The sequence below is a fragment of the Aquila chrysaetos genome, chromosome 12 (genome assembly GCF_900496995.4).
Source record: "Aquila chrysaetos chrysaetos chromosome 12, bAquChr1.4, whole genome shotgun sequence".
NCBI classification, from domain to species: domain Eukaryota; kingdom Metazoa; phylum Chordata; class Aves; order Accipitriformes; family Accipitridae; genus Aquila; species Aquila chrysaetos.
In genome coordinates, this window is record NC_044015.1 from 8,443,016 (window position 1) to 8,457,290 (window position 14,275).

The 14,275-nt window shown below is 41.2% G+C and overlaps 1 protein-coding gene across 4 annotated transcripts; it reads left to right on the forward strand.

The window, feature by feature from the left end:
• Positions 1-3,494: 3,494 nt before the first annotated feature.
• SELE (selectin E) lies at positions 3,495-13,753 on the forward strand. Of its 4 annotated transcripts, none has more exons than XM_030034243.2 (14): positions 3,505-5,059; positions 5,346-5,423; positions 5,864-6,250; positions 7,538-7,645; positions 7,771-7,956; positions 8,606-8,791; positions 8,898-9,083; positions 9,654-9,839; positions 9,946-10,131; positions 10,414-10,599; positions 11,590-11,697; positions 12,158-12,179; positions 12,294-12,363; positions 12,718-13,753. In XM_030034243.2, exons 2-13 carry the CDS (start codon positions 5,387-5,389, stop codon positions 12,346-12,348), a joined length of 1,833 nt encoding a protein of 610 aa, XP_029890103.1. In that variant the 5' UTR covers positions 3,505-5,059; positions 5,346-5,386; the 3' UTR covers positions 12,349-12,363; positions 12,718-13,753. The 4 variants fall into 4 exon arrangements, with proteins under 4 accessions (XP_029890104.1, XP_029890103.1, XP_040983534.1 ...); XM_041127600.1 differs by having other exon boundaries at positions 3,535-5,059; positions 5,322-5,423; positions 12,291-12,363; XM_030034242.2 differs by having other exon boundaries at positions 3,535-5,059; positions 12,291-12,363.
• Positions 13,754-14,275: the final 522 nt, after the last annotated feature.

The window sequence follows — 14,275 nt, forward strand, 5'->3', positions numbered from 1 at the left end:
GCTGATAGTTCGGAAGATTCGATCACTTACAAGTCAGACAAGCATTCATTCGTGTTTTCAGGGAAGCAAACAAAATGAGGGTGTTCATAAGAAATAAAATTAGTAAATCTTAAAATTTTTTTGGTTTTGTTAAGAAAATAGTGCAGGGTTCCAAGACTGTAAGAGATGGTCCTGGTATCTTTTCCAAAAGAGAATAAAACTTTGATCTCATTCTAAATAATGTATTGACTGTGTTGCTCAGGATTTGATTGTATTTTGTCTGCCTGTAGCTTTCTAAAATTGCAGTACTTAAGATTAGGTGCAGTACACCAGATGAGATTTGGCAATGGCAGATTGGATGGAATAATTGCAAATTTTGTCTTAACTAAAACATTCCTGTTAATACATATCAGATCAGCATTTCCTATTTTTAAAAGTGACAACAAATCATTAACCCATATTGAATTTGTGATCTGCTATAACTCCTAGTTCCTTTTCTACAATTCTCCTGCCTAGCCAGCAGTTCCCCAGTTTGTTTCTATGTTGTTGTATTTTGGTTTTGTGTGTTTTTTTGGTTTTGGTTTTTTTTTAGATTAAGACCATTGTTGATTTGTCCTCATTTCTTTTGGATCATGTCTCTAATTTATCCAAATCTTTGAGTCCTACATTGGTCCTTTGGAACTCCTGCAATTCCTCAAAGCCTGGTGTCATCTGCAAATTTTCTAAGCATGTTAGATGATAATTTGCTATCCAACTTAAATTAGCTCAAGTTAGTTCAAGATAAGCCCTTGCAGGGCTCATTTGTATAGTCCTCTCAGACTGACAGTGATCTTTGAAAAACTGCCCTTTGAGTACTGGTTACATCTCTTGCATGCTCATTTTATGGTGATTTCAGCTAAGCACTATTTCACTTGTTTGCTTACAAGAATGTCTCATGGGACAGCATTAGAAGTCTTAATTATAGCAAACTACAGCACACTATTGTTTCTTTGTTACTCACTCAGCCTTGAAGTACAAACTAGATTGATCTGCCAAGAATAAATCAATCATATCAATGTCAGCTGTTCTTGACCGCTTAGTAGCCCTCTGCTGATTTTTCAACTGTTTTCTTTCAGAATTTTTTTGGTATGGTTCTAGTATCTTTTCTAGGTGTTCATATGGAAGGCCTGGCTTCTAATGACCTTGATCTTCCTTTCCTAGATACAGAGAGGCAATATTTGCTTTCCGTCAGCCCTCTGGCACCTGTCCCCATACTCTCAAAGGTAATTACTGAGGGTTTGGATCCTTAACCAGTAACTTGATTGGCTGTAACTAACCTAAATAGTCTTCACTCCAGTCTTTCCTTAGTCTGACCTGTTCTCTTTTCCCAATGCATTGCAGTGAGTATCTGTTAACTTTTCTCGGTATAGAAAGAATTGACATTTGACATGTCCTCTGTCAATTGCTGTCCTCCTTCAAATATCAGACCTGACTGGTTTTTGTGATTCTTACTCCTAATGTGTTTATATAGCCTTTTCTTACCTATTATGTCTCATAGTGGCCTATCAAGTAAACCTTCCAACTGGAAAATTAGTTGCTGCTAGATAATCCTTGTTAGGCACCTCTGTTTGTAAGGGAAAAGAGGTCATCTGGAGTATTTCTATTCACTTGTAAAAAGCTGGGCTTTCACTTGTGAAAATGAAGGTCTGGAGTGTATAAGAATAAGAAGTGTTCAGCATTTCTAAAAATTTGACTTGATTTAGGTTTAGAGTCTCCCGTTTTTCTGGCAGAGAGGAATTGGATTAATTTTAAGGAACTACGTCTGTGCTCATGTAGCATGAGAGGAGGGTGGACAACTGCACTCAGCTTAGTACAGTACAAGAAACAAGGCTCTTATATTCCCAAATCAATTGGCAAAAGCACAAAAAAGCACAAATGTGAAATAACAATAAGAAAAGAATAAATCAGTAACATGGAAACCAGCTAAGCAGGAGGCTGGATGGCATTTCTAGCTTGAAGATCTGCAGTTCAACCTAAGTAACTGTATCAGAGGTCTTTTTCCTGAAATAACTATGTAACTTAGGATCCAGTATGAGCTTTAGCTCACAGGAATCCCAGTCTTTCTGAACAAGAGGGTTGAAGTTTTTAAGTGCCTTTGACTTTTAATAAAGATATTTTAACCTCTCAGTTGTGTGCTTTTGAAAATGCTTTTCAGCCTTTCTTTTTTCTGAAAATTTTGCATTTGTATTCATCTTCCATTATATTAAAAGGTGATAAAAAAAAATTGGTGGATGGCAGAATTCCCTGGGAAAAACCAAGAAGAGCCCCATGTCAGTGATGCGTAAGGGAATACTGCCAACTAAAAGAGGCAGTCTTTGTTTTTTAGGCTGGAGTTTTTGTAGGCATATTGCTTTTAGGCTTTGGTGTTTGGGGTTTTTTTGTGTTGTTTTATCTATCTGCTGCAGACAAGAGGTCTCAGACAGCCCTTGTGAAGGAAGACTATTGTAAACTGTGAAATACTCTCTTCCTTCCTCTGGAGATTCCACTGGCAAAGCAATTCTGATAAAGTTTCCTCCACTCAACTTCAGAGCTTCTGCCATGACGAGGATGAGCACTTACCAGTAGGAAGCTCATAAAACAATTTGAAAAAGTGAATCTCCAGGAAAAGGTGTAGGATTTTCTGCCTCCTGGCTCCAGAGAGGATATAAACTGTTCTGGAGTTGTCTATAATTTTTCTGTGTATACAATTATAACAGATGATCAATGTTTTAGAAAAAAAATAAGGCTGCCCTATCAAAACTCATTATCATTAGTTTGTTTTAGGATAATGTTTACAGAACCCCTGTAAAATTAGGCCCTGCTGCATGATGTACTGTACAGGTGCATTAAAAGTACCATCCTCTGTTAGGAGGGTTTACAATCTGAAGAACAGAGACAGAGAAAGGTTGGCAGACAGGAAATGTTTTCACTCCCAATTTATAGATGAACAGCTGAGGCTAAAGAAATAACAGTCCTGATCTGATGCTACCTGGAAGTCTCTGGAAGTCTGGTTGTTCTAAGCAAGGCTGGCCCAGGCCTGGGCTTGTAGAATGAGTCTGTGACATAGCCAAGAGTTAACCTCAACTTTCCAGAGTTTCTTGATAGTTTGTTTGTATTTCTAGCTTTGCTAGGCCACACCTGCTAGGAAGCCTTCCTCTCCCTATAAATATTCAGTATGTTGTTTTTCATCCTCACTCTATTCAATAACTGACTTTGACATGCTTTCTAGGACTTTGTTGCCATTTCTAGTAAACTCATATTTTGATAGTAATTGAGGCTGGTTTAGAATATACTCATTATTCTAGCCTCTTTTCTGTGATGGATTCCTTTGATGGGCAGAGATGTATTAAAGTATGGCTACTTGAAAAATATTTTTTTGTGAAAAAATTGGGAATTGATGCCAGCTGAGATCTTAGCTTGGAATCCAGGAGCTGCTGATTTTTATTCTGTAAGAACAGGCTGAGGCTCTAAAATAAGAGCTCCAACATGCACTCTATAAACTATAACTATGCTTTACAGATATGAAGTGGGTGCTACCCTGTGTCCTCCTATCGCTGACAACCCTTGTTGAGTCCTTTGCATGGCTAGCCTTGTTAAATCTCACCCGTAATGGTGAATCTTTATGCCTGGAATACCAGTTTGGCAACTGGACTGTCTGGTGAAGGAGCCTCCATAATAAGTGCCTGAGTGGACACGGAACAAGGCGTGGGGTGACGTGGCTCATCAGGGCGCAAGGGAATACCACTTTGTATCGACCAGGGTTGGGACTGCTGGGGAACGTGGACTCTGTGACAAGCTTCTAGTGTCATGTCTTTGCACGGGGTTGAGAACTGAGCTAATGTGTCTATTACTTGTGTTGTCCATTCCTTACAGCCCTCAACAGTGCTTGTGAGACCTCCTGTAACAGAGGTGAGAAGGATACTTAAGTGAGCATATCCAGAACTACTTCTATACGTAGTGTGGCAAGTCACTCACCTTCTCACTGAAGTGGCATACATGTGAAGGTATGCATGAGAAGAGTCGAGTGGTGCAGCCAGAAGACTATTGTGCAAGGAATCAGTGATCCTCATGCCTCCTGCCTTCTCATGTATGCAGCTGCATTCTGAATAGCCTGTGACTGCTTACCAACCCACTATACCAAAGTATCCATGATTACTCAGGCATGTGTCTCTGTACCATGGACACCATGTGACTGCTCTATGCAGTAGTATAATTAATTAGTGTATACACAATAAATGTGCACGAATTCAGTATGAGACTAGTGTATTGTCTTGTCCACCTGAAATATTATATGCACCTGTTCAAGAATTGTAACTCTATTGAGGTAGGGATATTGGAGCACATGGTCCAAGGGACTCTTCAAAGTTAAGTCTGCATTCCAAGCTTGACTGCTACAAGTGACTGATGAATCTGTATTGTGAGCAAGACTCTAGAAGAATACTAGCAATTCTGGGCTGGCAAACCTTACCACAAATGAGAATTCTGCACAGCATGCTGTGATCCACAAGGAAGGGCTTGTCCAATGCTGCAGTTTCCATCTTTTACTCAGACTTGGTTAACCAGCTTTGAGTGTCAGTGCCTTTCTTACTGAGATCCCAGAAGAACCAGCACCTCCTTGCTGCAAAACATTATGCTAGGTAAAAAGTTGGAATCTGCTTATTCATGCAACTAACTCAAGCTAACCATCTTGCTCCTTCCTGATATCCTGGAATTGTGTGTTTCTGTCAGTAAAACTATGTAATGCAGCACTTGGCAGTTTGTCAGCACAGTGTGTCTTTGTGGGAGGGTTTATCTGGCAAGGCGAAGTGTCAGGCTTAATGTGTGGGAGGGTCAGATCCCGGGATTTTCCAAGAAATTTTTTTCCACAAGAAATTTCCCGTCTCGTGGAGGACAGGCCAGCTGAGAGAATAAAAGGCCGTAGTAAAGGCACGGGATTACACAGTCCAGACACTTGGAGCTGAACTTAATCTTCAAGACTGTATTCAGCAACTTAGCAACAGAAATCAGTCACTGAGAAATATCGCGGAGGACTTTTGCCACCCAGCCACCACAACTACAACCTGTGAGTATAAATGGAGAGTGTTATTCTGTTTAATTGCTCAGCTAAAGGAAAACTGGACAGATAGAATTCTGTGTCAGTGTTCTTTAAAAGCTGTTTACATTTAAATGCTATCTTGATATTAAGAACTGTTATAAAATGAATAATTTCTTAAAAATGGGAATCTTAAATCTTTAGAATAATTGTTTAAAAGAATGTAGAAAAGATTGCATAGACAATATTTTATATTTGTAAACTGTAAAAAGTCAGTATTTGTTCTTTACAAATGTGTTCCTTTGATCTCTCATAGCCATCCACTTAAAAGATAAAGATAAGAGAAAACTCTCAAACATGATTTTCTTGTGGTTCCTATCTCTTCTTGCTTATGGTAAGTGTGTATTTCTCTGTGTAGAAAACTAGTTGAATGGTAATATTAGTGTGACTGTTCTGTTTGAGCTCAGAATTAAATAGAATTTTTGAACCTGACCTGATTAACTTGAGGCTAGGTTCACATAGAGTAACCTCTAGCTGCAATGGCATGTTTCCCTGCTTGCCTGTCAAATACATAATTGGCTCCTGTAGTTTGCTATGACGTCTGCAAAGCCTTGTGTGATCAGATGTAGTTTCACAGGCTGAAGTCCCTGCACTTGATGCTGACATGCCTGTTTTGAAGCTTGCCAGTTGATTGTTTATACAATAATTGCCACTACTTTTTAAGCAGTTTCAAATATTGGCAAGTTTGCAATATTTATAGAGCTTTATATATCCTCTCCTAGAGAGAGGAGGGAAGAAGTCAGACACCAACTTTTTGACATCTTTTCATTCTAGGACTTACAATACTGCAGGGGGTGAATTGTTGGACATACCATTATTCAGACACAAACATGACCTACAGGGAAGCAGAGCTGTGGTGCAAAAAGAGGTATACTAACATGGTTGCCATTCAGAATAAGGACGAAATCAACTATCTCAATAACTTCTTACCCTTCAATCCGGGTTACTACTGGATTGGAATCAGAAAAATTAATGACGTATGGACCTGGATTGGAACTAACAAAGAACTAACACAAGAGGCAGAAAACTGGGCTTCAGGTGAGCCAAATGGCAAAGGGAACAATGAGGACTGTGTTGAAATCTACATCAAAAGAGGGAAGGATGACGGCAAATGGAATGATGAACAGTGTGAAAAAAAGAAGGTCGCCTTGTGCTACACAGGTATGGTGTGATAAAGGCCATTCTAGTGTGACCCTGTGGAGATGAGATGGTGGGTGGGATGAGTTGGTTAACGTAGTTTTACATATTAACTACCTGACCCTGTAAGCACTTGTACGCTTATCCTTACTTACAGGGCTAAGGTTGTTCTTGTTCTAAGAGCTGGATCGATCTCACTTACCTTTTAGCTCCCAGAATATTATACATCTTTTATGCACAAATCACCAGACCTTCTCTATGATCAGTGGAGGGAAGCAGGCTCTTCCAGGTGGTGACTTTCATTCCACTCTCAAGTGGGTGTCTCAGCTAGATAAGAATTGCCCTTTTGGAGGCGTCTGCCTGCTGACTATAGACCACTGGATTAGATAGACACTTTGTGTAGGAGGTGGCTAAGGCTAGGTCAGAAACACAAATGCAAGTGAAATATCAGCCAAATCAGAGCTGTGGTGAGTTAATGAAGAATGTACCTGTTGAGGATTTCTACCTACCCCACTGTTGTGCTTTAACCCCAGCTGGCAACTAAGCACCATGCAGCTGCTCACTCACCTCCCTCACTATGGGATGGGGGAGAGAATCAGAAGGGTAAAAGTGAGAAAACTCGTGGGCTAAAAGACAGTTTAATAGGCGAAGAAAAGCCACACACGCAAGCAAAGCAAAACAACGAATTCATCACTACTTCTCATCGGCAGACAGGTGTTCAGCCATCTCCAGGAAAGCAGGGCTCCATCGCGTGTAACGGTTACTTGGGAAGACAAGCGCCATAACTCCAAACGTCCCCCATTCCTTCTTCCCCCAGCTTTATATACTGAGTATGACATCATATAGTCTGGAATATCCCTTTTGTCAGTTGGGGTCAGCTGTCCCAGCTGTGTCCCCTCCCAAATTCTTGTGCACCCCCAGCTTACTTGCTGGTGGGGTGGGGTGAGAAGCAGAAAAGGCCTTGACTCTGTATAAGCACTGCTCAGCAGTAACTAAAACATCCCTCTGTTATCAACACTGTTTTCAGCTCAAATCCAAAACACAGCCCCATACTAGCTACTGTGAAGACCATTAACTCTATCCCAGTCAAAACCAGCACACCCACGGTATATTGTTCCTTTTGCATTTTAAATATTGCTACTATCTACCTGAGAACAAGTGGTCATGGAATTTCCAGTTTGTTTTGCTATACGAAGTGCTTGATTAGTGCCAGAAAGATAAACAAAGTGGTAGCCAGGTTTCATTAGTGGCAATTGATGATTCTTTTATAATTTGCTGTATTTTTTTCTTTTTTTTTTTTCTTTTCCCCAGCTTCTTGCAACCCATCTCTCTGCAGTGGCCGTGGAGAATGCATAGAGACTATTAACAATCACACTTGCCATTGTAACCCTGGATTCTATGGGCCTGAATGCGAGTTTGGTAAGATTACTCCATCCTGCTTTTCAACCAGGCAATGTTCATGCTAACTAGTGTTCAGTTTTGCTTGTTGATTCACCTGCTCAGCCAATGAGACTGACTGTGTATGTTCTTGTGTTTCTTTGAAGTTGAGAGTTGTCATCCACTAAAGAAACCTGATCATGGGAGCCTCCAGTGCAACCATCCATTGGAGAACTTCAGCTACAGCTCATCCTGCACAGTTCAGTGTGAGGAAGGCTATGAACTGACTGCATTGGAATCTGTATACTGTACCTCTTCTGGGGTCTGGTCTGCCCCCCTTGCAGCATGCAAAGGTGAGCTTCTCAAACATGATAGGTAAGCTTTCTACATTATACATAGCCATGTAAAATTGCGTGCTGCTCTGTTAGTAGGTACAAATTGAAGTTCTGTCCCATTCCTTTGTAATTAGTTATGTGGTAAAGGTGCTATTTTATTGCAGCACACAGGTCTTTTTGCTCCTGAAGAGATTAAATGGGCAGGATTAATGTTCTGGCCCTGGTCTAGATTTCCTTGTAGGGAAAGACTTTTCCACCTCTTAGTGGGGAACAAGGGATGGAGATGATCTAGCTTTGAGACTGCTCACAACAGGCCAGTTAGTCCTGACTGCAGGAATTATTTTTGAGCTGTTCAGCTTAGAATAAGCTACTGTTTGAAGCAAATAAAAGCATCAAACATCACCAAGCAGCAGTCAAAATGGGAAAATTTTGGATTGTAACTAGTTGCTGTCATGAGCTGCAGATGAATTTGCAGCCTTGCCTTAAGAGTCGGTCTTCCATTTTGAGATTTCTCCACTCCTATCTGCTTTCTGAAATGGCAGCATAGTAGATCTCCTTTTTAAAGCTGCTTCCATTTAGCCAATATGTTGCTAAGTTTCAGGAAAGAAAAAAACTTTTTATGGTTTATTGCAAGCTAAGCTCTGTGCTGTTTCTTAACGTTTTTCAGCTGTGACCTGTCCTGCCTTAGAAATGCCTGCTCATGGTGCTGTGAACTGCTCCCATCCCTCTGTGGAGCTCACCTGGGGTACCACCTGTGAGTTTACCTGTGAGGAAGGATTTGCCCTGACAGGACCAGCCACACTGCAGTGTGGGTCTTCTGGGGCCTGGGACAGGCAGCAGCCATCCTGTGCAGGTACCTTTCCTTATCCTGCTCACCTGAGCACTTGGGGCTGTCAGCATTGGTGTGTTGAATTCCTGAGGCACCTGTGCTGATTTCTGTTATGATCTGTGTGTTGCAGCTGTGAGATGTGAGGCTGTAACCTGGCCAGAAGAAGGCTTTGTGACCTGTGACCACGCTCCTGCAGATCTCACCTATCGCTCACGTTGTGATTTCCACTGCAGCGAGGGCTACGTTCTGGATGGCCCATCCAGCATTGAGTGCACGGCACAGGGACAGTGGTCAGAGCCAGTGCCAAAATGCAAAGGTAAGATTTACTGGGTTGGAAATCATCAATTAAAGCTTAGAGTAGCTCGAATACTCTGAAGAGACTTACTCATTCAGCTGTAGTCAAGGAGTAACAGTCATCCCCAGCATGTTTATAGCACTTTTCATAAGCAGATCTCAAGACAGAGATCATTTAGCCTGTTGTATTAAAGAGGAAACAGTAGTGCAGGGTGACAAGCAATACTCAGGAACTGTGTCCCCAACACATATGATAACAGGCTTTTGAAGTGGAGTGTTCTGACAGGAGCTCTTTATTCCCTACGTCCCAAATAGGTGCCAGTGTTTGTTTATGCAGTGCACTTGTGGAGTATAACCTGCAGCCAGTCTCATGATAGCTTGCATGCTTTAGGTGCATGTTTAGGGGTTCTGACTGCACTGTGCAACGTGCTGAAAGCCCTGTTTCCTGAGACACTGCTAGGTCTGAAGGGAACTACTATGGCTCTGTAGAGGACAGCTCCAGGCAGGCCATGTCCTCTTGTCAGCTCAAAAAAGAGTGTTTATCTTGACCTACTCCAAGCTAAGCTCTGTGCTGTTTCTTAACACTTTTCAGCTGTGACCTGTCCTGCCTTAGAAATGCCTGCTCATGGTGCTGTGAACTGCTCCCATCCCTCTGTGGAGCTCACCTGGGGTACCACCTGTGAGTTTACCTGTGAGGAAGGATTTGCCCTGACAGGACCAGCCACACTGCAGTGTGGGTCTTCTGGGGCCTGGGACAGGCAGCAGCCATCCTGTGCAGGTACCTTTCCTTATCCTGCTCACCTGAGCACTTGGGGCTGTCAGCATTGGTGTGTTGAATTCCTGAGGCACCTGTGCTGATTTCTGTTATGATCTGTGTGTTGCAGCTGTGAGATGTGAGGCTGTAACCTGGCCAGAAGAAGGCTTTGTGACCTGTGACCACGCTCCTGCAGATCTCACCTATCGCTCACGTTGTGATTTCCACTGCAGCGAGGGCTACGTTCTGGATGGCCCATCCAGCATTGAGTGCACGGCACAGGGACAGTGGTCAGAGACAGTGCCAAAATGCAAAGGTAAGATTTACTGGGTTGGCAAATACAGTTTTCTTGTCACTGGAGAACACGCTGAAATCCATATTCCTACAGGGTCCTGGCTCCAAGCTAAACTCTGTGCTGTCTCATGTTTTCAGCTGTGATTTGCCCTGCCTTAGAAATGCTTGCTCACGGCTCTGTGAACTGCTCCCATCCCAAAGCCAAATGAATTTGAAAAAACAGGGTACATGTACTAGTGCAAAAAACAGGACCAAAGACAGGAAAGTCCTTAATGACTCTTAACCATTTCTTTCTGTATTTCAGTTGTACAGTGTGAACCACTGAGCCCTCCTGAGAAAGGCTCTATGGATTGCTCACATGGTGCTGGGAACTTCACATACAACACAGCCTGCCACTTCAGCTGTCTAGAAGGATGGAGGCTCAATGGTTCTCATGTTCTTGAGTGCAATCATTCAGGAAACTGGAGTGCCAGTCTGCCCACATGTGAAGGTATTTTACCTGTGATTAGCCACAGAGAGGTGGCCCTGGGTTTCTAGTCAAATGAGGTATGGAAGGGTGGAAGAGATAACACCAACAGTGAGCTAGAACTTCTAGTGAAGTCCATGAATTAAAAAGCCCAACAAAATCTCTCAGTATTTTTTTTGAAAATAGAAGAGGGGAAAATTCCTAAAAGGTCTTGGTGAAAAATGTTGATTTCTTATCCAAAACCAAAAGCTGCAACCTGATCTCGGGTTGTTTCGTTTGGGTTTTAATTAAAGTATTTCTCATGTTGAGCTTTTTCCATATGAATAAAGAAAAAAAGCTTTTCTAGAGAAACAGAACCTTGTGGTGAAATCTGCATCCATAAGTCTGTTTCTCAGTGGAAAAGTTTATAGATTTGTTAATTTGGTGTGATAGTTTCTTGGGTGAACTCCTCGGCCAAAAGACCTCACAGAGCTTTTCTGTCAAAGGCTGTAATTTTACAGGACAGAAGTGTCAGTCTTGCCTTCCCATTCAAGGCATTAAGAGCTCTGTCACTGTCCTTAGTGGGAACATCCTTGGCCTGCCTGAAATGCTTTTGCTTGGGGTCCTAAAAGCTCAACTCCACTTTATTTGCTTGAGCAGAAGTTAGAACCTTGAATAATTTAATTGGTCTCAACAGGATTGCTCAAAGAGGAAGACAGTGGGAATTAAAATATGAACTGAAACATGAAAAATAAAAGATGAGCATAAAGTGTCATGTGAGGCTAGAAGTTAGACAGACCCTGGTATATCTAGCTTGTTGCCTTGCCATTGCTTTGTCAATGGGTGGGATAATTTTTAGTATGCAGCTTTTTACCTTGTGTACAGAATGTGTCCTGTCTCAGCAAGAGAAAACTTAAGGGTTACAAGCTGCAATTCTGGTTCTTCTTGAAGAGCACAAGATAAAGGAAGAAGTAGAGAGGGCTTCAAAGACCACACATGACTCTTGATCTCACTGAAATTTTTTCATCCTCTCAGCTTCTGAACAAGTCAGCTATGTCTCTGTGGGCATAGCAGCCACAAGTGCCTCTCTGTTGTCCATGGCATCATTCCTCCTTTGGCTTGCAAGACGTTTCCGAAGAAAAGGTGAGCAATTGGAGTGGGTCCAGTGGTTTTATTTACCTTCCTGAAAAATTTTCAGTGGAGGGAAAAAACACCCCTCCAAACCCTTGCTTTTTGAAAAAATGAAAATTCCCATACTTAAACAAATTTCAAAATTATTTTCAAGAAGCCTGCATACATGCCATGTTTGGCTTTTGGATGAACATTTTAAAACAAAAAATAGTAAAAAAATTAATATTTAGAAAACAAGAATTAGAAGAAAAAAAGCAACATTTTATTTATTGGTAATTACTGCCAGAGAAAGTGAATGAGTATTTGAGATGGGGCTAATGACAACATAGTAATAACTGCCTGTGAGATTTATTGCTAGATAATGGGTTTTTATCAGACATTCAGAAATGAGAGGGGTTTTAGTAGAAGAAAAAGTTTGCATGATGGGGCTTTCATCTTGAAATGCTAATATCTTTTCTTATTCTTCTTGCAGCAAAGAAATTTACTCCTTCCAGGTAAGTTCCATCTCAAAAAACCCCATGAAAAACACTGCAATCACTTTGCTAAAATCCTTTTGATATAAACCAGTTGTCATGAAAGTACTTTTCATTTCTGTTTTTTTATAGTAGCTGCCAAAGCCTAACCACTGAAGGTAGTTTCCAAAGTGCTGTCCAGAATGTCTAACTCTGGGTGTTTCAGGTAAGCACATGAGATAGCTGCACTCACAAATTCTCTTCCTTTTAATCACACAAGCAATCAGAGCTGTTAATTGCTATACAATTGCTGAAATAGCAATATGTGCTTTGGGGTACCTAATAGGCATCTTGGCATTGCATGAAAGTTCTAACAACACTGATGGATTTATTGCTTTAGAAATGGTTATTCAGCTTCTTAAGGATGATTGTGCTTAGCATTCTGTCCAGCTGCATATAGTATTAGGAACACTTTTGTGCATTTTTGCTACCTGCTGCATACAAAGTTCCTCTGAAATGAGAGCAAATACAAATCTATGCCAACTTTCCAATTTATAGAGGAATTTCGTTCTCTCTGCAGGAATTGAAGCCTTCTTTACTTATGTCTCAGAGATTTCTGGAGAATGAAACTGCATGCAAATCAGCAGCTGTCCAGATGTTTTTACCTCTTGCTGACAAGATGACTGACCTTGTGTATTGTTCAGAAATTTTGAATTCAAGCTGTCTGGTATTTCCATTGAAGACAAGCACAGAGTAAAACTCTGGCCTTCTGGCAAAATACTGTCTACATTCAGTCATGTAGTTATCATAACTGGGAGCTTGCCATCTCTTGTCCAGATGGTGAGCAAATAGTAAGCTGCTGCCTAAAGAGGAGGCTGGTTTCTCCTCTGGTCTACTCAAAGGTACCTAGGTGAGGTGAAGACATGCATTATTTCACATCACTTACTACACTGCTGGAGACGTCTTCTCTGGAGTCATATGGGTTATACTTGCAGAAACAGAGTAATTGGGATGAAAAAATATTCATTGAATAGCTTTGAAACCATTGATCTGGTTTGTTGTCGAAGTCAGTTTATTTTAAGAGGATGTCCTACTCCATAAATATGCCTGTAATGATATGGGCCATTATTTGGGTTTCTGCTGCATGTCCCAGAAAGCTTAGGGATGTTAAACTCTTTTTTTTTTTTTTTTGGTAATAGCACTAGGAATCGTAGTGCATATACTAGGTACTCTGGTTTCTGAATGCAGCAAGTAGATCTGAAATGATCTCATCCCTGTGGGATTATGCACTGTAATACAGGTGTATACATAAATATTTAATTGTGCAATTTTTACTGTGGATATTTCTGTGCTATTAACTGTAAATGTATTGTAAAATACTTGTTTCTGAGTAGGTCTGTGGCCATTGATCTGGGCCCAGGTAATTTTATAATAATTCAGAGGTGTTTGTAAGGATTTCATGCCTGCATATGATTTACAAATAAAATGGAAGCCTGAGATTTGTGTATATATATTGCAAGTATGATTTATTATGCTGTTAAAGGACTTCAAATGAGAAAGTCTTTCTTAAGTTATGTTTAAGTTATAATCATAAATTTAAAATCTCTGACATAGAATCTGATACGTATTGTCCTATTTGTAACAGTATTTAATAAAATGTTTTAATGTAATGCTCCCTTTTTGGAAATGTACATCATCTAAATGATTTAGGTCAGCCCTTAGATATGGCTTCATCAGGAGAACTTGAGGGGCTGGGGGAAGACTGGCTAAATAGCAAGGCTCTCCCTTACTTAGCTGTCCATTTTCATAGCAGTCAAGGAAAAAGAAGCCAGCAGATGGCACTGACTGCCTGGGAACTAGCACAGCCAAAGCTGGACCCCAAACCAGCATACCCAGTTCTGAAAGAAAGTAGGAAGGCTCAGCGATGTGTCCTTGTAATGCAGGTGCCTGGACCAGCAGTGAGCTTTTCGAGAGGTATGCTCAGGAGGGCGAGGAGAGCAGAAAGAGAAGCAAGTAGGTGATATTGGTGCATAGTTAACAGCACAAACCCCTCAGCCCATGCAGGTCTTTTGCAGCCCTTTCTGCTGGGAAGTTAGCTGAGCGTGGGAGACCATGGACTACTACGTGAAAGCACAGCT

Bases quoted from the DNA above. Each gene is read 5' to 3' on its own strand.
- SELE (XM_041127600.1), top strand. From the start codon at position 5,387: ATGATTTTCTTGTGGTTCCTATCTCTTCTTGCTTATG. The intron at 9,084-9,653 runs GTAAGATTTACT...AACACTTTTCAG, and splicing joins GCCAGTGCCAAAATGCAAAG to CTGTGACCTGTCCTGCCTTA. The intron at 10,600-11,589 runs GTATTTTACCTG...TCATCCTCTCAG, and splicing joins CAGTCTGCCCACATGTGAAG to CTTCTGAACAAGTCAGCTAT.